This window comes from Mesoplodon densirostris, chromosome 1 (genome assembly GCF_025265405.1).
Source record: "Mesoplodon densirostris isolate mMesDen1 chromosome 1, mMesDen1 primary haplotype, whole genome shotgun sequence".
NCBI classification, from domain to species: domain Eukaryota; kingdom Metazoa; phylum Chordata; class Mammalia; order Artiodactyla; family Ziphiidae; genus Mesoplodon; species Mesoplodon densirostris.
The window spans coordinates 170879261-170905171 of record NC_082661.1 but is presented as its reverse complement, the minus strand read 5'-3'; the positions used below and the strand labels follow the sequence as shown (position 1 = coordinate 170905171).

At 56.9% G+C, this 25911-nt stretch overlaps 1 protein-coding gene across 3 annotated transcripts in view; it reads left to right on the top strand.

The window, feature by feature from the left end:
• The window catches only part of ZMIZ1 (zinc finger MIZ-type containing 1), a 234236-nt gene that overhangs the window by 172794 nt on the left and 35531 nt on the right, over positions 1-25911 (top strand). For all 3 annotated transcript variants that reach the window (XM_060111504.1, XM_060111493.1, XM_060111499.1), the window contains exon 8: positions 25540-25684. In XM_060111504.1, the coding sequence (XP_059967487.1) occupies positions 25540-25684 (145 nt within the window). The remainder of the gene's footprint in view (positions 1-25539; positions 25685-25911) is intronic.

Here is a 25911-nt window from a genome sequence, read left to right as displayed (position 1 = left end):
GACTTCATACCCTTGCAGCGTATGATCACCTCCCAGACCAGCTGGGCTTTCGGTTTCTCTTGAATTCCCCAGCCCAAGAGCCTGGGTCCCGGCCACACCACGGGCCTCAGTTCTCTTGTCTGTAAGGTGCCCCTTGCACTGTGTGTTGTGACCAGAGACCTGGCCGTGCAGGGCGGAGGGCGGGCTGTCCAGGGGCTCGTGCTGCCTCCTGCGTGGCTGCTGTTAACAGGAGCGCCTGAGAAGGCCAGGGGAGAGCGAAGGGTGCAGTGTGCCTGCCACTTGTTCTGTCCTGATGAGAAGCTGCAGCAGGACTTCCCCGCTGGCAGCCGTCTGGTGCCCTAGCCCTGGAGGAAGGGTGAGTGGGCCAGCACAGGCTCCCACTTTCACTTCCTTCTTGGGGAAGGAGCTGTATATACATCTACACCTTGGACTCTTGAAGCCCTCTGGGCAACTTGCCCAAGAACGTCTCCCTTCTGAGGTCCACGGATAGTTCGTTTGGGTCCATGAGCCCCCCAACTTGTGTGGAGTGCATTTTCTGGGCAGAGGGCCTGTGAGCCACGTTGTGTTGAGGTGCCTCCCAGGGCCCAGCAGCCCTGAAGGAGGTGGGCTGGCAGGGTAAGGCCCATGGGTCCAGGCCTGGCTTCTAGCTGTCCAGAGGACTCCCGGAAAGGCACTCAGTGAAAGGAAATTCTCCGAGTTGGGGGAGAGCCACAGGAGCCCGTGCGCTGTTTCATCTCACACCCCAGGACTTGACAACCACTGGGTGCTGGGTGCTGGGCTTCGGGAAGCAGGACAGCACTCAGGCCCAGCCTTGGAGAGTGAGGCGGCAACAGTCTCGGGGAGCAGCCTGCGTGCAGGGAGAGTGCAGGGGCAGCTGGGGCTGGGGGGCCGGGCCACGTGGCTTCCTAGGGATTTGCCTCCACGGGGGGAAGTAGCTGAGGTGAGGGCTGGGCATTCCCAGAGAAGTGGAGGGGGGGCATTCCAGATGGGGAGGGCGTGGCCCTCCTGTGGCGCCCCCCTATTAGAGGCTGGAGACCCTCACACGTCAGAGACCCCCCCCTCCCCAGCCTTGCTCACCAGCATCTCTCCCCCTCCTCTCCTGTCCCTTCCATACAATGGTCCTCTAACCCTCTCTAAGCCTCAGTTTCCTCATCTGTAAAATGGGGGACTAGCACTCATCTCATTGGGTCCTAGGAAGATTAAAGAGCATATTCCAGCTACAGCTTGGAGCACAGTGCTGGGACCTGGTCAGCCCTGAGTAAGCATTAGCTGTCCTTGCTGCTCCGTCATGGGTCTCCTTGTGTTTGTGCTAGGCCTGTTCCTCTGGGGACACATCCTCCTGCTTCCCTGCCTCATAATCTTCCATCACAGCCCAAGAGTATCCAAATGCTCCCCCATCTACCTGCTTCTGTGCCTGCACAGGGGTGCCTTTCCTTCTGCACCAGTGACCTGGCAAACGTGTGGAATGCCCGCCCCCCTCCCCCCAGCCTGAGAAACCCTGGAGTCAACAGCCCCCCACCCCACCCCCCAATCTCCCCTGGGGCCCTGAGAGCTCTTGGCCTCGGGCTCAGGACTCCCTCACTGCTGAGAGTAGCTTGTGGCTTCAACCCTCAGGTGTGTCTGCTTTTCATTTGCCAACATCAGGTCCCCAAAGCTCCTGGGCAGTCCTGGGGAAGCCCCTGCAGGGAGGACAGATACCACCATCCTGGGGGCTCAGGGCAGTGGCACCCAAAGCAGAGAAAACCCCCACCCCCGCTTTATTGGACCCAGGGCAGCCTTGCCACTGGGTCTCTAGTGACTTCTGCCCCAGGGAGACAGCCCAGCCCACGGAAGGGGGCGCCCAGAGGTCAGCATCAGGACAGGGAAAGGAGCAGGCACCAAGCAATCGCTTCCTTTTTTGAGCACAGGCCCTGGCTTCTCCTGTCCAGGCCACTTTGACCCTTGAAACAGGAATGATTCCTCCGCTCTCTCCATGTCTGTGCCCCGTGGCGCCAGTGAGCAACAGTCGGGCCTGGTGGGGAAGAGGGATCATCACCGCCCGGCCGCCCCCCTGACCCCACGCCGGCCCGTGCACCCTGTGAGCCAAACCCCTGCAACCCACCTGCCTGGAATTAAGCCTCCCAGCATCAGGCCTGGCAGGGGCCGATAATCCTCTCCGAGCTCTGCGCAGTGCTGTACCCTCTCTGAGAAGTACGTTGGATGACCTGGATGAGATCTTTGTCCTCAGGTTACAGCCTCCGCAATGGTGATTTCTTCCCAAGTTGGGTCATCCTGATGAGTGTGCGGTGCTCCCTGTGGTGAGGGCTCTGGCCCAGACAGACCCTAGCCTCTGGATGGGCGTGGCCACCCAGAGGCTGGGTACCCTGGATGCCTCCCTGGTCTTAAACACCTGTTACCTGAAGCCTGCTGGCACCCCACCCAGGTGATCTGGAGCTTGTGATTCCACTCTGCCACTTGAGTTGCCTCTTCTGTAAAATGGGGGTCCCCTTCTTTCACAGGCCTGTTGCAGCAACAGGAGTCCTGGAGCAGGTGTCCTGCCGAGGCACTGCACGCACGCCCTCCACGCGTGTCCGCTCACTCATACACGCGCCTTTGCCCTCCCTGGGTTCACTGTGCCATAGTTATAGCCCTCGGTTTGCACGGGAATGTTTTATTTCTTCAAGCTCATGGCTATAGCTCCTTCACGTTTGTATGTTCCGCATCCAAATGGACAAAAGTACACACTAATATGTTTTGAATGAATGAGTGAACAAATGAAGAGCTGGCTCTGGGTGGAGCAGTGTGGGGCATGTGAAGAGAGGCAGGGTCCCTGCCCTCTGGGAGCTTAAAGTCCCCAAATGAATATGGCAACGCTGGAAGACACCCGGCTGTGCAGGGCCACACGTGGAGTGGTAGTGCGCCTGTTGCAGGGCGGCGGGCCGGCGGGGTATGTTGCAGAAAAGCACAAGATGGAACATTGGAAAATGTTACGTGGGTTTTGCCTCTGCGTACGTACATCGTGTATTCTTGTGGTTGGACACGCGTGTGTTCGTGTGGACACGCACGGGACGAGACAAGTTGAACGATTGTTGGATGAGTGCATATGACAGTGTTCTTGTGGGTTTGTGTAGATTCATGAACACGGGGGTTGTTGGGAGTGTCTGTAACGTGGGAGGGGCACCTTGGGAGCCAGATGGCATATGTGTGTAAGAATGAACACGTCTTGATCCCTCTGGGGCGTTCAGGCGCCCGCACCATCCCTCCCTACCATGCTGGGCAGCCCCTCCACTTAGCAGTTGTGTGATCTCGGGCAAGTTACTGAAGCTCTGAGATGCCTCAGCCTCTGCAGAAACAGGGATGGTAACAGCAGTGACCTTGAGATGGCTGTGAGGACCCACCGAGTCCGTGTGCCTGGCACAAGGGATGTGTTTCATAAATGTTAGTGTTATCATGCTGGGGTAGGAGGGATGGTCCTCCTACTGGCCTGGGGGCCCAGGACAAAGGCAGTCACTGCGCCTGGCCCTGTCCTGCCCCTTCTCCCGAGCAGGCACGCCCTTAGCCCACTCAAACCAGAGGGCGGACATGGAGCTCTGAGACGGGGAGCATCTCCAGGGCTCTAGGATGTTCTGCCTCCTCAGACGTGACCAAGGTCATCTGGCCCAGCAGCCTTTCTCACTGCACCACTCCAGGGACTGGGGGAGGGGTCTGGGAAGGCTCGCTGGAGTTGACCCCAGAAGGCCCTTCCCATCCTTGGGAAGATGACTCTGGACCCTCCCAGACCCTCAGGAAAGGACATTTCGTGGCTTCCTGGTGAAATCAGCCCAGGCTATCCACAGCTTCCTTTCTGCCTGTCTCAGGGATGGCAGAAGAATTCTGTGAATATTCTCAGAGGTTACTGCAGAGAGAGACTTTCAGATGGTCAGTGTATCAAAGCACTGGAGAGTCGGGAGACTGCCGGGAAGTCACTCGCCTCTCAGGGCCCCCACTTTCCCCATCTGAAAAATGGGGTGGTTGATTCCTGTCTTCCTTGGCGTGGGGTCTAAAGTCCAGGCTGGGTCTCTGAACCCTCACAGTCCCATCTCCCGGGCACAGCGCCTGGGCAGGGAGCACCTCCCTCGGTTGGCCTGGCGCCTTCCCCCTGAGCTTCAGCTTCCTGTCACCAGCTCTGTGAACTCACCTGGAGCACTCTGCCTCTTTGGGCGGCTATGTGGGGAGGGAGAACACCCCGGCCAGGTGGCCTTACCTTACACTCCCCACCCAGGGTCCTGACTTCAGGGTACTAAGTAAATAGAGGTCAGATGTTGGCTCTGAGGTCACAAGTGGGAGCAGGGAGTAAAACTTACCTGATGTTTCTAGAGTGCTTCGGGGTCCAGAAAAGTGCTTCCACCTGTGTGGTACCATCTCTTCCCGGGGGGTGGGGGGGATACAGTCGCTGCCAACATTGGGCAGACAGGGGGGCTGAGGGCGGGTGGGTTGTCAGGGTGGCCTTGAGGCTCCAGCCCTGGCCTTCCACCTTCAGAGTGTGAGTCTTTGGTGCCCGCCAGAGACCCTCCTCTCCATTTCCCTGGCAGTGCCTGAGGCAGTGTGGGGTCCAAACCATAGGATCCGGGGCTTGGTTAGGGGCTCCTGAGATGATACTGTGACCCTAAAAGGCGATCCACCTGCTGATCACCTAGCATGCCCTGTGTGGATGTGCAGGCCTGCACACACGCACACACAAACTCCTGGCCCTCCGAGGTCCCTCTCCATTTAGACAACTTCATTGTAGCTTAAATTCTCATTTTAGCCAACTTCGTTTTTAATGTTGAACAACTATCACTTGTTTGTATATACTTCAGAAGCAAAGTCCCCAGGGGAGAAGCAGTCTGTTTTCTTAAACTGAATCCTGGAAGCCCAATTAGGGGTGATTGTTCCACTTCTAAGGTTTTCCAGAGGCTGCCTGGCATGCCCTGCGGAGCCCCTAATTAGGCAGCCAGGGCGCCCCAGTTCAGGGCCCAGCCCGGCTGGGGGTAGCCTGTTTAAGGGCTGGGCCTGAACCCAGGCCCAGGAGGTCCTTCAAGGGATGGGGGACGGTCCTCTCCTCCATTCAAGGAGGGCCAGGCTTACTGCCCTCCATTCCAGGGCCCTGGCTGCCTTTGAGGACAGCATGCAGGGAGCAACAGCAGAGTCGAGGCACCCTGGGTTTGAGGGAAGCCATCGCATCGGGTCTGGGTGGCCTTCATGCCCACACTGATGCTGGTGGGAAGGCTGCCGAGTGCTGTTCTTGCTCTAGTCATCGGGAGGTCACCTGTGATAGGGCCCAGCCTGCCTGTCACCCGTTCACTGTTGATTGACCTAGCTGATTAGAGAGCCCGGTCTGTGGGCCACCACGGTCCTGCATCACAGTCAGTGTGACACTCAGTACCATGGGGCCCAGGAGAAGAGGGTCCAGCTGGGGGGGGGGCCAGGAGAAGAGGGTCCAGCTTGGGGGGCCCAGGAAAGGCCTCCCTGGAGAGGGGAGGCTGAACCGTGAAATACAGAGGGCGGTTCAGACAGGTAGAGGAAAGGGGCATCGAGCCTGGAGGCTTTAGAAACCGAACACTTAGTATTTTTGGCTGTAGTCGTGATTTTCAATATGTTGCCTGATCTCTTTTGCTGGGGAGGAAGAGCGTGTAGTAGAAAATAAACATATGCCTGCAGCCTAGGGGTTAGCTGGAGCTGCACACACAGCGGGTGCCTGCTCGCTCCCTGTGAGGCCTTGGCCTCCAGCCTGGGCTGGCTCGGCCCTGGGGTGCCATGGAGTGCCCGTGGCTGCCCTGGGAGGCGCTGCCCCTCGCCCAGCTCAGGCCTGTTCCCTGCAGCCTCCGGGAGGTTCCGGTTTCTGCCCGTCAGGTGGGCGGCTCCCCCCTCCCGCCCCCACCCCCGTCCTCCACAGCACACGGCTCGCAACACTGCCCTGCTTGTGCACCTGAGCCCCCCCGGTGCCATCTGCCACCCTGTTTGCAGGCGGCAGGTAGGCGGCCTTGGGGCGGGGGGAGGAGCACACAGGCGGATCCCAGATGGGGCAGGTAGTGCCTGGCCTGCTACCTGGCACCTGGGTTGTCCCCACCTGCCTAGGGATAGGTGAGAGCAGGTCTGGTAAAATGCGTGTGTGTCTAAGGGGGTCCTCCTCTCTCTCTTGGCATCTTTCCATGTATGAGCTGTAGGGTCTGTCTGGCCCCTCTGTGTATCTGAACATCTGACCGTCTCTGTCTTGAGCCTGGCCATTCCCTAGGCGTATCCCTGCCCGCCTCCCTGTGTCTCTACTCGTTTGTGTCTCTCCGCCTGCACCTCGCATCTGTCTCTCACTGTCTCTGCGTCCCTGCCTGTCTCTCCCAGATCCGAGCTGGTGAGGGTGCCTTTGCCCTCAGAGCCACCTCCCCCAACGTTGGGTTGCTCTGCTTAATTTCATTTTCCCGGGGCTCCAACTCACAGAAATAAACCCTCCCTCCCCACCCCTGCACTTTTTTGATTTAACAAGCCTGCTGCAAAACAATAGTGATTTCCACATCGATCATAAACAGAAGTGATTACCATACAATTACAGCCTGAACCATCAGCCTCCATGCAATCACTGAGCCGCATTGTAAATAGGAAGACAATTGCCTGCAGAATTACCCCCAAATTGGTTTAAGTGGCAACAAAAGAGTGTTGGCATTTTGGGGAGGGGGAGGGGGAATGCTGGTGGTCCTGGCAGCAGAGGGTCCCCACTGCTGTCTTCCTTGCCTTTGTGGAGGTGACCTGCGAGGGCGAGCTGCCCACCACCTTCCCCCACCTCATTCTTTTTTTTCTTTTGCGGTACGCGGGCCTCTCACTGTTGTGGCCTCTCCCGTTGCGGAGCACAGGCTCCGGATGCGCAGGATCAGCGGCCCTGGCTCACGGGCCCAGCCGCTCCGCGGCATGTGGGATCTTCCCCGGACCGGGGCACGAACCCGCGTCCCCTGCATCGGCAGGCGTACTCTCAACCTCTGCGCCACCAGGGAAGCCCCCCTACCTCATTCTTTTAGCTTCAGTTATTGCTCCTTGCCCATCTTGGCACCGTTTGTTATAAACTCATTTATACTAATGTGCGAGTGGCTAAGTATACCTTTGACTGGGAGAGTGGAGACGGGTGAGTCTGGGGGGACGGGATATTCCGGGGAGGCCTCCTCAGCTCCCCTGATTTCCCCTCTCCCCAGCGCCATCTCATCTCTGCCTCTTCCAGGTCACTTCATCCCGCTAGGCTCTTCTCCTGGCCTGGCTCCCACCCTGCGGCCTTGCCTCCCCATCTCCCAGCCTAGTGGTGGTCTCCTGCCAGGAGCCTCCTGCTTTCTGTCCAGGGCGGCCTACTCCCTCCTACAGCTGCAGCGTGTCCCCTGTATCCTCCGCAGCCGCCCAGGCCAGCTGGAAGCCCCTGTGCCTGGCCTCATGAGCCAGGGCAGCCCATTCCTGGGAGTCTGCCAGCCACCCCTGCAGCAAGTTCCAGGAGGGGCTCACAAAGCAGGCCTCCGCTGACCTGGGCCCTCCCCTTTCCAGCCTCTGGTTTTATAAGAAGTCCTCTGCCAGCAGGCCGTCTCTTGAATGTCTGGAGACTGGACTCCTGAGCGCCAGCCGTTTCTGCAGGGGGCTTGTCTTTGCTTGGGAGGTGATTTCTCTCCAGGGTCAGGCTGCTCTGAAGTTACCGGGAAAGCCTGCCCACTGGTACACTTAGATTCTATCAGATTTGTGCAAATCCAGGTTAGAAGTGCTTCTGCATGTTCCATCTGATCCTCACAGAAGGATTAGCGCGTGCTGGTGATTTTATTCTCGTTTTTGATGGAGGCATGATGCAGCTGGAGCCAGGTCACACAGCCCACCAGTGAGGGGTGAGGTCTCAGGCCCTTACTGGAGTGCTTGTTTCTAGGCGCCATCTCTCCAGCATTCTCAGACCTACATGATGCAGGCTGGCTGTGGTGGGGTGGGTCTCACCTGGTCTCTGACCTGCTCTGAGAGCTCGGACAATACCAGTGATTTGAACAGGTCCCAGTGAGTGACACTTGGGGGTGCCGAGTTCTGCTCACACATTCATTAATGCCTCTCATCCCCACTACAGCCCTGCAAGGGATGGTCAGGCCCCCATTGAGAGAACTCGACTCACTCAGAGCTCAGGTTCCTGGTATGGAAGCTAGTTTGAGGCATGTCTGCTAGCCTTCCAGCCTGTGCTACCTGGCATCCTGTAAAGCAGAAGGCAGCCGGGGTTCCCCGGGCTCTCTCACTGGTCCAGGTATCACCGAGGCTCCCTGTCTGGTTGCTCCCTGCCAAAGTCTCGGGACGGGGCCCCATCTAGAGTTGGTATATTTAGAACCCAAAGTTCTGTCGGCTGCCCCAGCTCTGTCCTGCGCTGGGAGGGACCTCAGTGCTGCCCTGGGCTTGGCCTGAGGGGCTGGGGTGAGTTGGGCAGGGGCTGGGGCGACTCTGAGTTGCCCCTGTGTGCCTGGCACCCACCTCTTCCGCTCTGACATTGAGCGGAAACCAGTCCAGAGAAGAAGCTGGTCAACATGGCATCCACACACCGTGGTGGTCTCCGCCTGCCCAGCCGACCTGCCCTCACATGCCCCATCCCTGAGCCTTTGCTCCTATTGCACGTCTCCTGGGTAGCCAGGTGTCCAGTGGAAAGAAGGGGAGTTCAAAGCCACAAAGACCTGGACTCAAGTTCTGTGTCTGCCGCGTCATGCTTTGTGCCGTCCTTACCTCTGAGTTCTGCTTCTTTTTCTTTAAAACGGGACTCTGCCCACCCTGCTGGACGACTGGACAGTAGAGGTGAGCATGTTATCAGATAACGGCTGCTGTTATCCTTGGCCTTAAAATCCAGCCCTCCCTCTGAGAAGGAGGGGGCCCACCCTTCAGTGAGCATTCGTCATGTGCAGAGCTTTGCGCTGGGCAGTTTAAGCCTGCCTGGTTTGATCCTTCACCACAACCCTGAAAAGACAGCCACCACTGTATCTGCAATGTCCTACATGGGAGCCAGAGCCCCGTGTGGGCGGTCACACTTAGATTTAATGAAGTAACGTTAAATACGACGTAAAACTCAGCTCCTTAGTACAGCAGCCACGTTTCAAGTGCTCAATAGCCAGGCGTGGCCCGTGGCCCCTGTTTTGGGCAGCGCAAAGATAGAACATTTCCATCACTGCAGGAGTGCTGTTGGACAGGCTGCCCTGTGTTATCATCCCCTCTCACGGGTGTGAAGTTGAGGACTAGATCAGTGACACGTCACACTCAGGGTCCCAGCTGGAGGAGTGGGAGCTGGGGTGCAAGCCTGGGCCCCTCAGCTGTAGGACACACTGAGCTCTCCTTTGTTGCCAGATCTCATACCTCCCCACACACCCTCCGTGGGACTCTCAAGGGCAAGGACTGTGTTTGCTCTGCATCCCAGTGCCCAGCCTGAGACCTACCCCAGGGCAAGCATTTGGGGCGGTGTTTGCCAAGGGGGCATTGGAATGAATGACCGAACAGACACTGCCTGCTGAAACTTGGGGGCACACTTCATTCCCCTCCTGCAGGAGGATGCGCAGAGTCAACTGCTGAGGAGTGATGGATGGCCCCTCTCCCGAGATAAATGTGGCAGTCAAGGTAATCGGATTGTGTGTGACAGTCTCATTTGTAGGCGAGGGTAGGAAGCGCCCAGCCATGCCTCGCCCCAGCACCCATATTAGTTTAATCAAATGCCTAGTATCTAAATGACCGGGCCTCGGTGATAGATGATGTGAGCTTTGCTAAATGCTGTTGCCCTGTCAAACCCAGCTTCTCAAGGCCCTGCCTGGCTCCTGGGAGCTCTCATTTGTTTTTTCTTGCCTGGTTATCTCTGAGTGGGCAAGGAAGGGGGGCTCTTGTGTCTGTCTTAAATCTCTGGTTTTTCATGGAGGAGGAGGAAGAGGCCGGAGCTGGGGGAGGAGTGAGATGGAGTCACCTTCCGCCTCTTCTGAGAAGCCTTCCTGGGTGGCTGCAGACAGTCTAGGGGAGCCTGACTCCCCAGAGCCCCTGAACTTGAGCCTCACCATGCACTATGTGCCTTCTGTCTCGTACAGACTCTCCCCTCCCTCCCCTGTGCTAGCTAGCCTTTTCACTCTCTTCAAGGGGTATACCAGAAGTTTTTCCCTTTTATGTTGGAAAAGTCTCAACTTTCCCCTTATGGTTAGTGGTTGTTGTGTCCTCTTTGAGAATATTCCCCAATCCCAAGGTCATGGAGGTATTCACCTATATCATCTTCCAGACAATGTATTATTTTGCTTTTTTTTTTTTTTTTTTTTTTTTTGGTCTGTGGTGTGAGGTAGGGATCAAGTTTCTGGTCTGCTCATTGTGAGCTCTGAGCTTCTGCTGTGTGCCCCAGATCAGGCTGGGTCCTCCGGAGAAACAAGAGGTAGAAAAGGCACAGTTCTGTCTCCTAGGAATGACAATCAGTTTGAGCTTAAACTTGTGCTGTTAAAAAGGAGGCTGAGCCCAGCATGTATAACATGCCACCCTTTGTGTCAGGGTGGGGTCTGCCCATACAAGCCATGCCCAGGGCTTCTGGTAATGTTGAGTGTCACTTGTGTGTCAGATATTGTTCTAGGCACCGGGGATGTGGCAGTGATTGCAGTACACGGAAACCCCTGCACTGGAAAGAGCTTTTGCTCTTTGCCCAGGACCACACAGTGGGGCATCAGATGAGAAATGAGATAAAAAGTAGAAGGTAGTAAGTGCCATAGAGATGGGTTGAGCAGAGGAGGGTAATAGAGGGAGTCAGGTGGCGGGGATGGTACTGCCATCTACAAAGTGGAAAGGTCAGGGGAGCCCTCACTGAGTAAGCCAGTGAGGGCTGAACAACGTGGATATCCAGGGCAAGAAACTTCCAGACAGATGTTGCAAAGACTCTGATACATGTAAATGGTGAAATAACTCTGGAAGGAAAACGAAAGCCACTAGCATGACTCCCCTGGCTGGAGGAACTAAGATACGAGACTGGGGAGGGGAGACTGCCTTTTTCAGGACATACCTTTTTTTCTACTTTTGTATATTTTTAATCACATACACACATTACTTCTTCAAAAATTACCACTGAAAAGTAAAGCAGGCAGGGTGGGGAAATGTAACAGTGAGGCCGAACCATCAGATGTGATAGCAAAACTATGGCTTTGGAGGCCAGCAAATGTGGGTCCTGATCCCTCTTCTGGCCTCTGTCTGAAATGTTAGCTTTCTAAGGAGACTATTTGTGTATTACTTACGTAAATAAAAAGTCATTTTATTAATTAAAAATCAGTAGATCCCACTCTGTTGATTGTTTTGGCTGGTTGTCGTTGGGCGGGTTCCTTAGCCTCTCTGAGCACCCGTTTCCTCCTGGAAAATGGGGGTAGTGATACTGACATCACAGGATTGTCAGGAAAATGAACAGAGAAAAAGAGTGTGTTGAGTTTCTGCCCGGCCTGGAGTTGACCTTCCCGAGGGCATGTCCTTGGATGACCTGGCCCTCTGCAGGGCAGAGGCAGAGAATCTATCCCTGTCCTCAAGTTCTCCAACGGCTTGGGACCCCAGGAAGGCCCCAGGCTTTGCATTCCAGCTGCCTCAGAGGCAGATGGATTTGCTCTGGACCCCCAGGCTGATGGCCATCCAAGACCCTGTGGCCTGCTGGCCCTTCACAGCCCCCTCAGGATCCAGCCTGCCCAACTGGTGTCTGCTCGGCTGGGACCAGCTGGTCTTCACCAGCTGGTCATCTGGCTCTGACACCCTCCCTGCCCCAGTGTCTCCTCCTCTCTGGGCGCTGTGTTAATTTTTTCATGGCTTCCCTCAGAGGCAGAAGGCAGAGAGCTGTTTTCCTGCAGGGAGAGAGCAGGCGCTGGGGGAGGGAGGGAGGGAGAGCTGAGTGGTGATTAAACACTGCAGAGGCCTAAACAAATGACGGCTCCCTCCCCCAGCTGCTCTGGGAGAGAAACATGGAGCCGGAGCCGGCCTGAACTGCAGATGGCCCAGGCTGCTGTCTGCCCCCGCCTGCCTACTTGGAGCTGCCCTGGGGCTGCTTCCTGAGAGCCGCAGTGGTGCTGAGCCCTGCAGGAGCCAGCTCAGTCCGTAGGGCCACTGTGAGGCAGACCCCAAGGCAGAGAGGGTTCAGGGCCACACAGCTAATGCACTAGGGAGTAGTAGAGCGGAGACGGTTATGCAGGGGCAATAGTAGTTACTTCTTAAGAGTGTCAGCCTGAATGAGACGGCGTCTGCAAAGTGCCCAGAACAGCACCTGGCCTGAATCAAGCTCTTGGTCTGCAGGAGCCACTGTCAAGGTTGCCCCCGTTACACCTTTAGAACAGCTGGGTGAGATAGGTTGCCGTGTGGGTGAAGAAACTGAGGTGCACACACCTACCAGGGTGTTTCCCAGGACCACACAGTTCACACAGCAGATTAAACCCAGGCTCGCCCACTTCTGACTCCCTGCCCAGTGTTCCTTCTTGTGGACCAACGGCGGGAAGAGAGTCAAACCTCCAGAGCCTTGAACACAAAGATCAGGGGAAATCAGCAGCGGGGTCAGAGGCCATCTGCCAGGCCCACGGCCCTCCTGGCCGGAGAGCTTGCATGAAGGGGAGAGGGAGGAAATGTGCCCTCCCACTCTGCTCACGCAGAAAATGGCAACTGAGCTCACCCCTCAGTCTAGAGCAGTGGTTCTCAAAGTGGGGTTCCCCGGCCCAGCAGCAGCAGCAGCATCACCTGGGAACTGGTTAGAAGTGCAAATTCTTAAGCTCCACCCCAGACCCACTGAATCAGAAACTCCACCGGGAGTGAGATCCAGCACTCTGGATTTGAACAAGCCTTCCAGTTGCTTCTGATGCACAGACAAGATCGAGAACCCCTGGCCTAGAAACCCAAGTACTTCTGGCCTGCCCCGGGGCCTCGCCGTCCAGGCCACAGTCACCCAGACATCACCCAGCTGTGTTACACTCTGAGTAACAGGTGCAGCCAGGAAGCAGTAGATGTACATGGAATTCTTATAAACAATTCTTATTTCCATTGCAACAAGGCAGCTGGATATTTAAAGAAACCTCACAGAGAATCATTTCATCACATAAAGGAGCTTCTGCAAAGAGAAAACTCTCTCGATTCCTGCCCCCTCCCCTCTGAGTGTTCTGTAAATTCAGTCTCTATGTCCGGTTTTCTTCGAATGGTGTCCACCTATACGTAACTAAAACGAGTAGACAGCCTGCTAAAAGCATTGCAGATAGTCTCCAAAATACATCAGGGACCCCTGCAGTTTAGGAGGAGAGCCCAGTGGGACAGATGGAGGCCAGTTTGGTGCTTTGGGCAGCTGGGTCATCCACTGCCAACCCCTGCGGGGCACCTGGAGGGGTCGTGCCAGCCAGACACGGGTGGTTTCCAGGGCTCTGTCAAACATCCATACTCAGGAGTTCTCAGAAAAGGAGTGGAGTGACCAATTAGGAAGCCAAGACATAGACACCTGAAATGCGCAGCTCTCGGCTGCTCTTTTTTTTTTTTTTTTTTGCAGTACGTGGGCCTCTCACTGTTGTGGCCTCTCCAGTTGCGGAGCACAGGCTCAGCAGCCATGGTTCACAGGCCCAGCCGCTCCGCGGCATGTGGGATCTTCCCGGACCAGGGCACGAACCCACGTCCCCTGCATCGGCAGGCGGACTCTCAACCACTGCGCCACCAGGGAAGCCCTCGGCTGCTCTTGCTAGATGAGCGGATAAGAGAGAAAACCCTGCAACACAGTTTTGGATAGGGAACCCACCGGAAGGTTGTCATCTCCCACAATGCGGGGTCAGGAAGCAGCATCTGAATCTGCCACCAAATGCTGCCCGTGGGGCCAGGTCATGTGCCTCTGAGCTGATTTCCAGAGTGACTGTAGGTGGAGCGGAGCTTTGCCTCCGCCTCTAAGCCACCTGCCCAGTGCTCAGGCCTCACCCTCACAAGCCCAGAGTCAGGGGCAGGAATCACTGACTGCATTTCTTGTGCCGGGAACCTGAGATTCTTGGAGGTTACCAGGTCACTCAGCCAGGGGAAGCCGGGAAGGAGTGGGAGGGTTGGGGTCCAAATGGTTAGAGGCAGGAGAGCTGGGGGTCTGGTCAGCAGGTTTCTCCTGAACCTGCTCTTTCTCCAAGAACAGTGAGTGCCCTGAACCCAATTTGCAATAGTCAAGGATCACCAGCAAAGTGCTGCTTGCCCCAAATCTCTCTCCTGCCCCCGTCACCACAGCACACATCCCCTTAGCCACTCTTAAGGGCTGGTAAGTTTTCCAGGTGGTTCCTTCATAGAAAGAAAGCTGCCCTGGGATCAGTCAGCTAAGGCTCTGACCCTGGCTTTATGAGCCCAGGCTGGGTGCAAGGAAACTGCCATTTGAGGGTCCTGGGGTTTGTCACTGGCTCCTGGCTCCCACGGGAAGAGCCAAGGTCCTGAGATTGAACCTGGGGGCTGGAGCAGATGGAGGGAGTGCTCAGCAAGGCCTCTCAGCTCTCAGACTCACAGCCCTCTGGCCCTCCACAAAGGTGTATGGCTGTGTGTTTGGTCTCGGGGATCTGCTTGACCCTGGGAAGGGCCTGGCCTCACACCGACCACTCCTTCTTACACTGGGAACGGGAGGACACAGCCAAACTGTGAGTACCCAGCTGGGAAGCCTCAGAAAAGTGAAGTACCCAGGGAAGAAATTGATTCCCGTAATCCCTCCTTACCCCTCGGGCTCCCTGAGAGGGAGCAACAGGCAGTAGTATTTAACCCCCCGGGAGAGACTGGCCATGGAGAAGAGAACAGGCTGCCCAGGTGGCCTGCTGGAACGCGGGGCGTGAGCTCTGCAGGCAGGCAGGCAGGCAGGCGGTGTGGCTCCCGTCTTGTCTTGCAGACGCACTGGGAGTGTCACGCCAGGGCCAGTGGCCTGGGGAGACCATCCTCGCCAGCCTGGGCCTCTGGGTCTCCTCTGTCCTGCTCAGATGCTGCCTCGGAGCAAGATGGAGGTGAGGAGACTATTGGCTCTAGGCACGCACTGCCCCCCATGGATATTCTCGTCCATCCTTGGGTAGCCAAAGATGTCTGTCCTGTTGGAACCTGTGTTCTTCCGGCATATGGGGTGCAAGTGCACGGAGGCCTCCTGGCCTCTATCTGTTGTGGGCGTGGCTTGGGGCCCCTCCCCTCCCCAGCATGCTTGCTTTGCTATTAATGCTGCATAATTTCCAACTGAGATGGTCTAGAGCCCCACGCTCACCCCACCACCAGCAAATGTCCCAAGTAAGATGGGAAGATCCTGCCTTGGTCCTGGCCTGCCACAAACTCAGGTGTGTCCTGAGCCAGGTTACCTAGCTTCTCTGTGCTCGCCCCTTATCTCTAAGATGGGTGTTGTGACTTCCCCACCCACCACCAGGTGGCTTATGAGAGTCCAGGGGGCAAGGGGTGTGTGAGCTGGCCCCCCACGGGGGTGCAGTACACAGTGGCAGCTCCCTGCCAGCTGGTCTCTTCAGACAGCAATGCTTTGGCTAGTGCCCCTATCCAGGCCCATCCCTCAGGCTGGCAGGTCTGAGGGGCACCCCCAAGAAGAAAGGGGCATTCTTTTTCTGATGAAAACACCCCCTTGAGCTTGTTTCGGGTGACTTTTCAGTTGAATCAGTTGAGTTAGCCAGGAAGGCCCAGAGGGTGGTGTGAGGTGGACAAGGAATTTTCCAGGCTGGGATTTTCCTAAAGTCCACGGACAGGCTCAACCCGTCTGACATCTCTTGGGTCGAGCATCCTGCTCTGCAGGATTGAGGGACGGCCAGACTGGTTTGGGGATCAGCCCAGCCAGCAGCAGCTCTGAGATCCCCCAGAGTTCACTTCCTAGGGTGAGTTCACAAGCTTGGAGAGACGCCCAGCTCCCGCCAACCCCACCAGCCCTGGGGGAGAGGTGTGGGAACACTGGTGGAGCATGCCAGAGGGAGGGAGCAGCCCAGAGGTCCTCTCCTGCCGGCCTAGACCAGAGGACCGCAGATGGCAGGATCTGCCCAGCACAGAGAAGCAGGTAGGGCTGGGCGGGACAGGCCGTGGGCCTCCCTGTGAATCCTGGGACCAGGCACCACTCATCTGGTGGTCACCCTCCCCGTGGGGCTTGTGTGTGGATGAGGGGGGCAGGCAGAGATGGAGAGGAACAGGGTCACTCAGCCAAAGGGCCAGCAGTCGATCCTTCCTTGTTTTGACTTTCTTATCCACGGTGATGGGAGGTGTCAGAGCAGGCAGCAAAGTGTGGGAACGATCTAGAAATGCCAGAGGGAGCTTAAACTCAGGACAGCGTGCTGCTGCTTCTGCTGCTGCTGGTGCTGGAGCAATGATACAGCTGTTTTGCAGGAGAGCAAGATTTTCCCCCAAGGAAAACATCTTTGGTTTTATGTTCCAGGGGTCAGCTGTCAGGGCCACCAAAGTCCAGCCTACAACCCCCCAGGGAATGACATTTCCCATAACCAGGGGGAAGTTCTAACCCCTCAGCTGCCCAAGCTGCTGAGGCTGCAGAGTCCTTCCTACCCATCTGCCCACCTACTGGGCCTTGTCACACCTGCATCTTGCACATACCGGCTCTTGGACCTCAGCAGATCCACTTGCTGCTCTGGGCTCAAAGCCTTAGTAAATGGGGTACTTGGGCAAGGTGAGACCTCTGGAATCCGTTCTGTCTATAGCCCACGCTGGTGGGGAGGGGGAGGGTCTAGGATGAGCAGCTCATCCCACCCACGGCACCTGCAGGATTGAGAAGGGGTTGAGGCTGGCTTCAGCCTCGAGAGACATGAGCTCGCTGTGAGGCCAGGGCCGAGTCATGGGGCAACAGACTTGAGAAAGCACAAGCGCTCACCCCTCTTTTTTTTTTTTTTTTTTTTTTTTTTTTTTTTTTTTTGCGGTACGCGGGCCTCTCACTGCTGTGGCCTCTCCCGTTGCAGAGCACAGGCTCTGAACGCGCAGGCTCAGCGGCCATGGCTCACGGGCCCAGCCGCTCCGCGGCATGTGGGATCCTCCCGGACCGGGGCACGAACCCGCGTCCCCTGCATCCGCAGGCGGACTCCCAACCACTCCCAGCGCCACCAGGGAAGCCCTCACCCCTCTTTTACATAGGGTCCAGAGAGGGAAGGAAGTTACCTGAGGTCACACAGGGACAATGCACTGGGGTGGTGCCGATTCATGGGAGTAGGAGGTGGGTAGGAGGCGCGCAGCCATCTCCCGGGGATGCGTCTGCTCTCAGATAGGTGACATCCTGACTGGGGATGAAAGGGAAACCATCCCAGACCAGCAGTGGGGCTGCTGTCCTGCGATGTGACTGGTTGAATCACCTCCTCTTGGGCCTCCATTTCTGCTTCGTAAACACAGGGACAGCCTCATCCTCAGCCAGCTCCTCGCTGGCGGTTGTGAGGCTGCGGTGAGGCAGAGAGCACCAGATGGTTGGGAAAACGAAAAGCCTGTCCATGTGCCCCCCATGATCCCGTTAGGTCCTCCCGTCCATAGTGGGGTGCTGTCACCCCATTTCGCAGATACATACTTAGCCCCAGGCTGCCCGCTGGGTCAGTGGCCACGTAGAACAGATGCCTGATTTCCTGAGGCCGAACAGCCACTGCCCCTGGCCCAAGGGCTCTGAGTCGCTGCCCCTGGCCCTGACCCTTTGTGGTCACGTGCATCCTGTGCCATTTCCTTGGAGGAGATGGTCCAAGAGAACCGGCAGGGAGGGGTCCCTTTCTCTGTTTCTGGGGCACTCAGCGCTGGTGGGCACAGAGGAGTATGGGCAGATAACAGTTCCGTGGACAGCTCTGTTCTCAGGGGTCATGGATCACAGCAGGAATGCTGACCTTGGCTCCTGTCCCGCCTCCTGCTGGACACACAGGTGCATGGGGACTGAGGAGGGGCCGAAGGTCTTCCTGCCACCCAGGCACTCCAGAGGCAAGAGTCTGCCCAGACTGGCCGCCTGCACTGCGTGGCCTCAGAGCTGAGTCAGAGTGAGCAGCTACTGGGGCTCAGTCTCGTGGGGTCCCGGGTCTGCCCAATCCAGAGTGTCTGGCAGAAGAAAACATTGAGTATGGGCACCACTGGGTGCTTGGAAGCAACACTGCCCACCCAGAGAGCATCCGGTGTGAAGGAGGTGGTGTAAGCCTGGGCCCAAGGCATATAAGCGTTTTTTGTGATCCTCTTGGACATGGGTGAAAGAAATTGTATTTTATTTGAGCAACAGTATGTAGACGGGGAGACAGAGAAACCTCCTAATAACAGAAAGAACAGTTTATTCTTATAGTCCTTCCTGTATGCTCGGCATCATACTAGCATTTTACGTGTATTAGCTTGTTTAATCCTCATGACGGCTTAGGAGGTAGGTAATATTTATTATCCCCATTTTACCAAAGGGAAGACCAGAGCACAGAGAGGTTAACTAACTTACCCAAGGTCACACAGCTGCTAAGTGGCTGAGCTGGGACTTGAACCCAGGCAGCCTGGCTGGAGTCTGTGCTCTTGGCCACTCTGCCTTCTAGGAGCAGAAGGTAGTCAACATTTCACAGCTTCTGAGTTTCCAGTTGAGACTCTGGCACAAGACTTGCCATCTCTCACATGTGGTTTAAAGCTCAGGCCCTTCCTTCATCTTAGGGCTCTTCACGCCAGGCCTGTGAGGAGAGGTTCCTCTTACTGACTCCCCACTTTACATATGAGATGGAGAGACCAGCCCAGGCCTGTGTCGTCTCAGCAACCCCCTTCCCCCTCCCCTTTTAGGCCCTCACCATTCCTCCTTTTCTCTGCGAGATCTGTAGAGTAGAACCCTGGTCTGCAGGCACAGGCAGGAGTCTTCACTGTTTCTGACCTCCCCCCCTCCCGCCACAAGCTTCCTTGGGCAGTGGTCCCAGGCAGGACCCCGTGTTTTAGGAGATGAAAGAGGAAGGTCAGAGGATAAGAGGATGTGGCCTGGGCCCGGGAGGCAGGAGGAGGAGCAACAGCAGCGTCTCCAGGGAGCCCTGGGTGAGGTGCTCTGGGGTCATCGGTGTGATTGATGCATCAATAGGAACACCAGTGCCAACCCATGAGTTGAGAAAAGCCAGGGCTGCAGCTGGCCTTCCAAGTTATATGAATGGATGTTGTTTCTGTAAACTGCTTACCTTTCATTCCCCAGTTTGGAGTGAGTGGCCCACTGATGGGTGTGCATGTCACAAAACAGGTGTCACTTGACTTGGTTGTAGATTTTATTTGATGACAGCCCCAACCTGGACACATGGTGATAGGATTCCATTCAGGGCTGATGGTCTTGGGGCCGGGTCCCCACCCCTGAGGAGTGGGGAGCTGCTGGCAGGTTTAAAAGCCACGGGGTGCCCAGGGTATTACCCTGATCGACTGGGTCTCAGATGCAGCGTGCCCAGTGTCTGTCCATCTCTCCTGTCTTCCGCACATTGGGTTATGTAGCTGCAATTCCATCTGTCAGTTGTGTGTTGGCTGCATAGCCTGTGCTGGGTGCCAGGGTTTCAGAAGTGAACCCCTCGAATCCCATCGTGGCCCTCGGGGTTCATTCTCTCTCTGTAGAACCCCCATCTTGCCCCGGGGTAGCCCATCTCTCACTCATTTCAGCATTCTTTGAGCATCTACCGTCTCCCAGGCCCTGTGCAGCCTCTGGGGACACAGATTGGAAAGAGGTGAACAGAACACATTTGTGGAAAAATTCCTCTGGCCGTCTTATAGAGGGCGGGTTGGCAGGAGGCGGGATTGGAGACGAGATAAATGATAGGACGTGCTTGTCATAATTCAGGAGAGAAAGGACAAAGCTGCAGAAGGTGATAGGAGCAGGCAAGAAGCAGAGGGGACTGACTGCAAAGATAATCAGGCTGCAGTGACCCATGGGTGGGGCCGGGGGCAGTGCCCATCTTGTGGAGGTGGCTTGAGGTGGTCCTGGGGATTCGCGTGGATATGGGAACAGGAACTCAGATGTGCCAGGGAGGAAAGGAGGGGAAAGGGGGAGGAGCCCAGCGTGGAGGACTGGTTCTTCTACCTTGACTCACCAGGCAAGGCCCGTACCAGGCTTCCCTGCTGGGGAAGGGGACCACCAAGCTTCTGCTGCCACTTCAGAGGGCCTTGTGTGGATAGAGTAAGCTGATGGTATGAAAGCATTTGAAAATGTGTCATCAGTATATTTCATTGACCGGTGAACCCCGTTTGCATGTTCCCAGGGGCTCTTTCTGCCTCACTCTGACTTCCTTTCCGCCATCTCCCCCAGAAGCATGGTTTGAGGGCCCGCCGCCTGGCAGGCAGACCTCCTGAGCACCCCTGAGTCCTGCCCCATCCCTGGGTCTCAGGGTCCCTTCCTCCCTCCCTCCCTCTTCACACACACACTCTCTCACCCACACACACTCCCACACTCAGAGTTCTCTGTTCTCCAGCAGCCTTTTAGCTGCTCAGATGCCCTTTGATACTTAGTACGCCTTTGTTTCATTTTGCGTGTAGCTTCCCCGGGCTGCAGCACATTTGTTAATTCTCCTGCCTGGCCCTTACTCCCAGGTCTCTGCACCCTCTTCCCCAGACTGCCTTTCATCCTCCCTGCACCCCTGTGCTCCCATCCCTTCCCAATTCCCAGACCTTACCGGGAGTGAGTATCCAGGCCTCTCACTGTCTGAATATCCGTATGCTCACCTCCGTAGGAAACAAATGCTGCTTTTTTTTTTTTTTTGTGGCCACATGGCTGCCTCTGGTTTCTGGCTCCTTCTTAAGCCCAAGTCCTGCCTGGCAAGGGGCAGTTTTTTGCATATGCCCAGGCGAGCTTGTCTGCCCCTTCGATGCTCCGACTCCCAGACTCCAGCCTCTGCCACCCCTCCACCCACAAGTGGCTCATTGTCTGCCGATTACTCTGCTGGTGTGGAGGAGGATGCAGCTCCACCCTCCCTCCCTGGAGCCCAGGCAATTCCCAGAGGCAGCCGTGCAGCCTCTTCCCTCTGCCGCCTCTCTCAAGTAAGACGAGCAGCCCCATACTAGTTCATCTGATGAGCCCAGCCTGAGTATCCCTTCTGCCAGGAGCTGCAGGTAGAGGCAAATGCGGGGCCTGTCACTGTCTTCAGGGAGGGCCCATCTGGGACAAGCCAGGACTACGATGCCCCAGGGCTCTACTCCAGACCTTCCTGCATTTCTACGTCTGGTTTCCTTTTACTTGTCCCTAAAGGACACTGTGGTGGCTGCCAGCTGTAGGGGCAGAAGCCAGGGAGATCTTGGGGAGCAAATGTCAGGCACGTGGCTCTCCCCTGGTGCCCTCCCTCAGACCTGCGTCCTGTGCCCCTCCTGATTCTCAGACCCCCGTGCTCATTTCCATTTCTCTTCCAGAGAAGTCCGTGCCGCCTTACCATAACACCCTCTGGTGCAGGGGCCCCTAGATACGTCTACTGGATCCCGTTAATAGGAGGTGCCCCCCCTTTGTCACACACACCACTATTTTATGTACTACTAGGAAAGAAAAACATCCCACCAGTCACACCATGGTATGGCATCGACTGTAAGACACGTGCTGCTGGCAGATGACTTAGTTGCTAAAGTCCGTGGAACCCTAGTGTCCCTTGCGGCTTCCTGGATAAACTGCAAAGACAAGTGCAGGTAGTGGGAGCATGAGAGGTCAAGCTCTCGTGTCTTCTCCTTGGCTGGAATCCCCTCTCCCTTCCACTGACCCCTCAGGGCTGCTGCTGTGTGGTCAGAGGTGGGCAGAGACACCAAAGCCCATCCTGTTGGTCACTTATCTACCAACCAAGGTCAAAAATACGAATCGTCCTTGTATCAGTAGCAGACATGCGTAGAGCGCCTACTCCGTGCCTGATGCTGTTCCTCCTGCGCTTCATGGTGGTAAAGCAGCACATCCTTACAGCTGCTCTGTGACGTGGGGAGTCGAATTACCACCACCCCAGTTTAGAGGTGAGGAAACTGAGGCACAGGAATTTAGGTGACTTGCTCAAGGTGTCACATGCGTCGTAGAGACTGAGCTGGGATGGGTTGTGGAGTCCGTGCCTCACCAGCTCTTCGGGTGCTTTGTGAATGCAGAGGTGGGTGTACGATGGAGGGGTTACTTTTCTGGGGCTGCTGTGAGTTCTAGGGTCCTTTGGGCCTCTGGCCACCCTCCCTCCCTTTTGGCTTCTGCTTGGATGCCCATGCGGTTGACTGACAGCACCAATTTACAGCTCATGTCCACTCTCTGAGGCAGGCAAGCTCCTGTTAAGCCCATTTCACAGATGGGGAGACTGAGCTCCAAGGAGTGAAGCAGCCTGTGTGAAATCTCCCAGCTAAAGCGTGTCAGGGCACAATTCAAGCTCAGTCCGTGGAACTGCAGAGCCAGGGCACTTAGTCCCCCCTGTCCCCCAGTCCCCTCTCCTCCCCTCTCCTGGGGCGGTGTAGACACTGGTGCTGCCTCACCAGAGAGGCATGCTTGGCTCAGCCACGTACAGACAGAGCAGATGCACACCCAGACACCTACCCCGCCAGGCTGTCTTTCTGTCCTTGCATAATCCTCTACCTGCCTCTGTCTGTCAGTTCTCCTGGGTCTCTGATTTTTTGGCTGCAAATCCCCATGCGGTATCGTTAACCAGTGTTTGCCTTGGAACAGCTTGTGTTGGTTTGCACCGTGATGGGAGCCTGCCCTGCGTCCGTCCGCCATGCGTCTGCCCACGTGGCCTCTGTGCCAGCTGGCCGTTCGGGCCAAGGGGGTGATAGGTGGTGTCTCCTTTCCCTCTTGGTTGTAGGAATGTGGCTGTCCTGGCATCCGGGTTGTGTCTTGGCTACCTCAGACCCACAGCACCTCTGCTCACAGCATCCCAGACCCTCCCCAGCCAGGCCCCTCTACACCACCAGCCTCCCTTGATTCTCTCTACAGAAAACCACTCCACTAGCAATAGGAAGACAAGGGCCGTCCTTGACCAAGTAGGCGGGTGGCTTGTGACACAGGAGGAAAGCTCTGAATGCCCCCGCTGTGCCCCATCCCCTCCCATGGCGTGTTGGCCCCCAGGAGGAGCGCGGGCTGGGAGGGGTGGCCGTGGGCAGGGCGGGCAGCAGGCGGCACCATCTGCGGCCATCCTTTGTGCTGGCAGCCGAGCGATCCCTTCATCGCTGTGATCCGCCGGGCCTCGTGCTTGGCGTGCAAATGAGTTTCCAGATGCCCGGTGCCCCCCCGCACAAGAAGCGGTAACTAGGGGCCTGGGAGAAGAATGGAGCAATCTGGAAATTCATTTCTGTTTGTTCCAGCCTCGCTGAATAGGCTGCTTCTCCCTCCAGCTGAGGCAGATGTGTGCTGGGCACCCGCTTCAGGGGCATTTTGCCACGGTTTCTGGATAGACACACGCCGGGGGGGTGGTGCCTCTCCTCTCTGGCACCCTCCTCCCTGTGCAGGTGGTGGTATGGTGAGGCCCACAGAGAGGGGCAGGACACAGCTTTTAAGACGCAGCTCGCCCACTGGCACCCCCTCCTGGAGGGAGAAACAGGTGCCCTGTTGGGAAGGGCACAGGCTGTATCTCAGCCTCGCTTTCCTCTTTGGTTGAGCAGTTTTGCACACCTGGTGACCCCGGCGGGACCCTTCACCACCCCACCCCATTCTCACAAAAACCACTGCCCTTCTTTCGTCCTTTGGTCCCCAGCAGACCCCTGGGAACATGGGCACCTCCCTCCCAGCCAGCTCTCAGCTCAGCAGGACTCGATGGGCGGGGTTCTCCTGCTGGTCCTAAAATCTGCCTCCTAGCCCCTGCCCACCAAGTGAGGGGCAGGAAAGAACCTGCTGCTCCTAAAGATACTGGGCCCCACTCACTCTGCACTCCTGACAGAGATTGCCTGGGCCACGGGCACAGGCAGAGCCTGGCAGGGTCTCAGAGGGTCCCCAGCCCTGCCTCTCGGGGCCTTGGGCTGGTGGGGCAGCCTATCCAGGGTCTGAGCGGTTTGAAGTGGCAGCCCTGTGCTGCCACCCCGGGGCCTTGTGTGTCTGTGCGTCTTCCCCCAGTGCCTGCTGAACGAGGTAAGGGGTGTGATTCAGATGAGGCCCGGAGCGTTTCTCATTGAATCAGAGGGGCTAGAGACCATGGCCTCTTGGTTTTAGCCTTTTGAAGAGTTTCATCTCCTCCCCCACATTCTGGTTCAGCCTTGGGCTTCTCTGCCAGGATGTGCAGCCGGGGCACCATCTGTGTGTCTGCCTCTCTCTGACTGTGGTTACTGTGAACGAGTGACTTCACCTGCCTGAGCAGTGAAGCAGTCCGCTCATCTGTAGACGGGGATGAGAGCTCATATCCTGCATCACATGGGGTGGATTCGAGAAAAGGACACAGAAGCATGTTGTACGGCGTCCAGATGGGAGACCCTGGAAACAAGCAAGTGGGCTCTGCGTCCAGCCAAGTGACTGAGCAGTCCTGGTTCAAAAGGCTCCTGGTTGCCTGACCAGGTCAACGCCTTCCAGAACTATCAGATCAGTCTGGCTGATTACTCGTGGCAGGAGTGAGGCATTGGCTGGGCTGTGATCAACCCTTTTTGCTTCCACGGTCTCCGCAGTTCCCCCTCCTGCCCCTGACCACGGCCCTGGAGGAAAGGCAGGGCAGGGGTCATTACTCCTCTTTCCCTGCCAGCAAACTTAGGCCAAGAGAGGGTCTGTGAGCTCCTTAGGGTCACACAGCGAGGTGGTGACAACCCAGCCTTCCTGACTCCTGACTTCTTCCCCAAACCTCAGCTCCTTTATGCGCTTTGGAAGGACTGGCCAGAAACACTGACCTTGAGGGTGCTTTTGGCCTCTGGTGGCCGCACCGGCACAGTTCGGGATGAAAGAAAGTCCCCCAGCGCCCAGTTCATTCCGGTTGCTTTTCTCCTGGTTTCCGAGGCCTCCTTAAGCCTAGATGTGGAGGGTTCTCCTGTGCTCCTGCCTTTGGTGCCACTGGCAGACGCTAGCTCAGCCCCTGCCCCACCCCTGGGCCACTCTCTGCCCTGGAAATCCTTTGTCCTTTCAAGCATCTGTGCCCAGCAGTGCAGGGACCAGTCGCAGTTCTGACCAGAAGGTGGATGCACACGTGCTCAGCGAGCAGGGCACTTTTGGGGAAGGAGTGTCAGGGAGAACCCTGCAGGCACTCCTGGAAACATCAACAGGTTCCAGGAAGGATCCGGATTTTGTTTAAACCTTGTGATTTGGGGTCCCACCCATGGGGAGGAAGCCATGTTGAGCCCATTGTCCAGAGTCCGAGGGGGGTGTGCTTCTTCACTGAGACGTCCGGGGGTGGCCAGCAGTTCCTGACCTGGGCCCAGGGCACAGGTCTGTGCTTGGCCCCTCTCCCCTTCTCGGGTCTCCTTTTGGCACCTCCTCTGCTGTCTGCTCTGTCGTCTTGACTCTCTCCTCTTTGCCGTTGCGATCAGCCCTCCTCTGATCCGCTCCTACAGTAACAGCAGCTTTTCAGTCCTCCTTCCTCTAGGTGTGTTAGCCCCACTATACAGGTGAGAACACTGAGGCCTCCTGAGGAGGCTTAGTGACTCTCCTGGTGTCACACCAAGGTGGAGGCGAAGCCAGCGTCAGGAGCACCCAGTCTGGGTGGGTGAGGTGGGCCGGGCACAGAGTGAGGTGGCCGAGGAGCCTGCTGACCATCCTGTCCTTCCTTGCAGCCCTGCTGTCCTCCTGGTGCGAGGAGCTCGGCCGCCTGCTGCTGCTCCGACATCAGAAGAGCCGCCAGAGCGACCCCCCTGGGAAACTCCCCATGCAGCCTCCCCTCAACTCCATGAGCTCCATGAAACCCACTCTGTCGCACAGGTGAGTGGGCATGCACCACCAGGGGTGGGTCCGGGGCCCGCTTGGGTGGATGCTGGACAGCCCCCCTTCAGGCCCCCCAGGTCTCCCTGGAAATGCCCCTCAGGTGGGAGAACTGGGGTGGGTGCCCCTGAACAGCCGGGAGGATAGTACGTTTTCTAAAATGCAATTGTCATGTTTTAAATCCTCGTGGGTGAGCGCTGTTTCTCCCCTATCAAAACAGAGGTTGA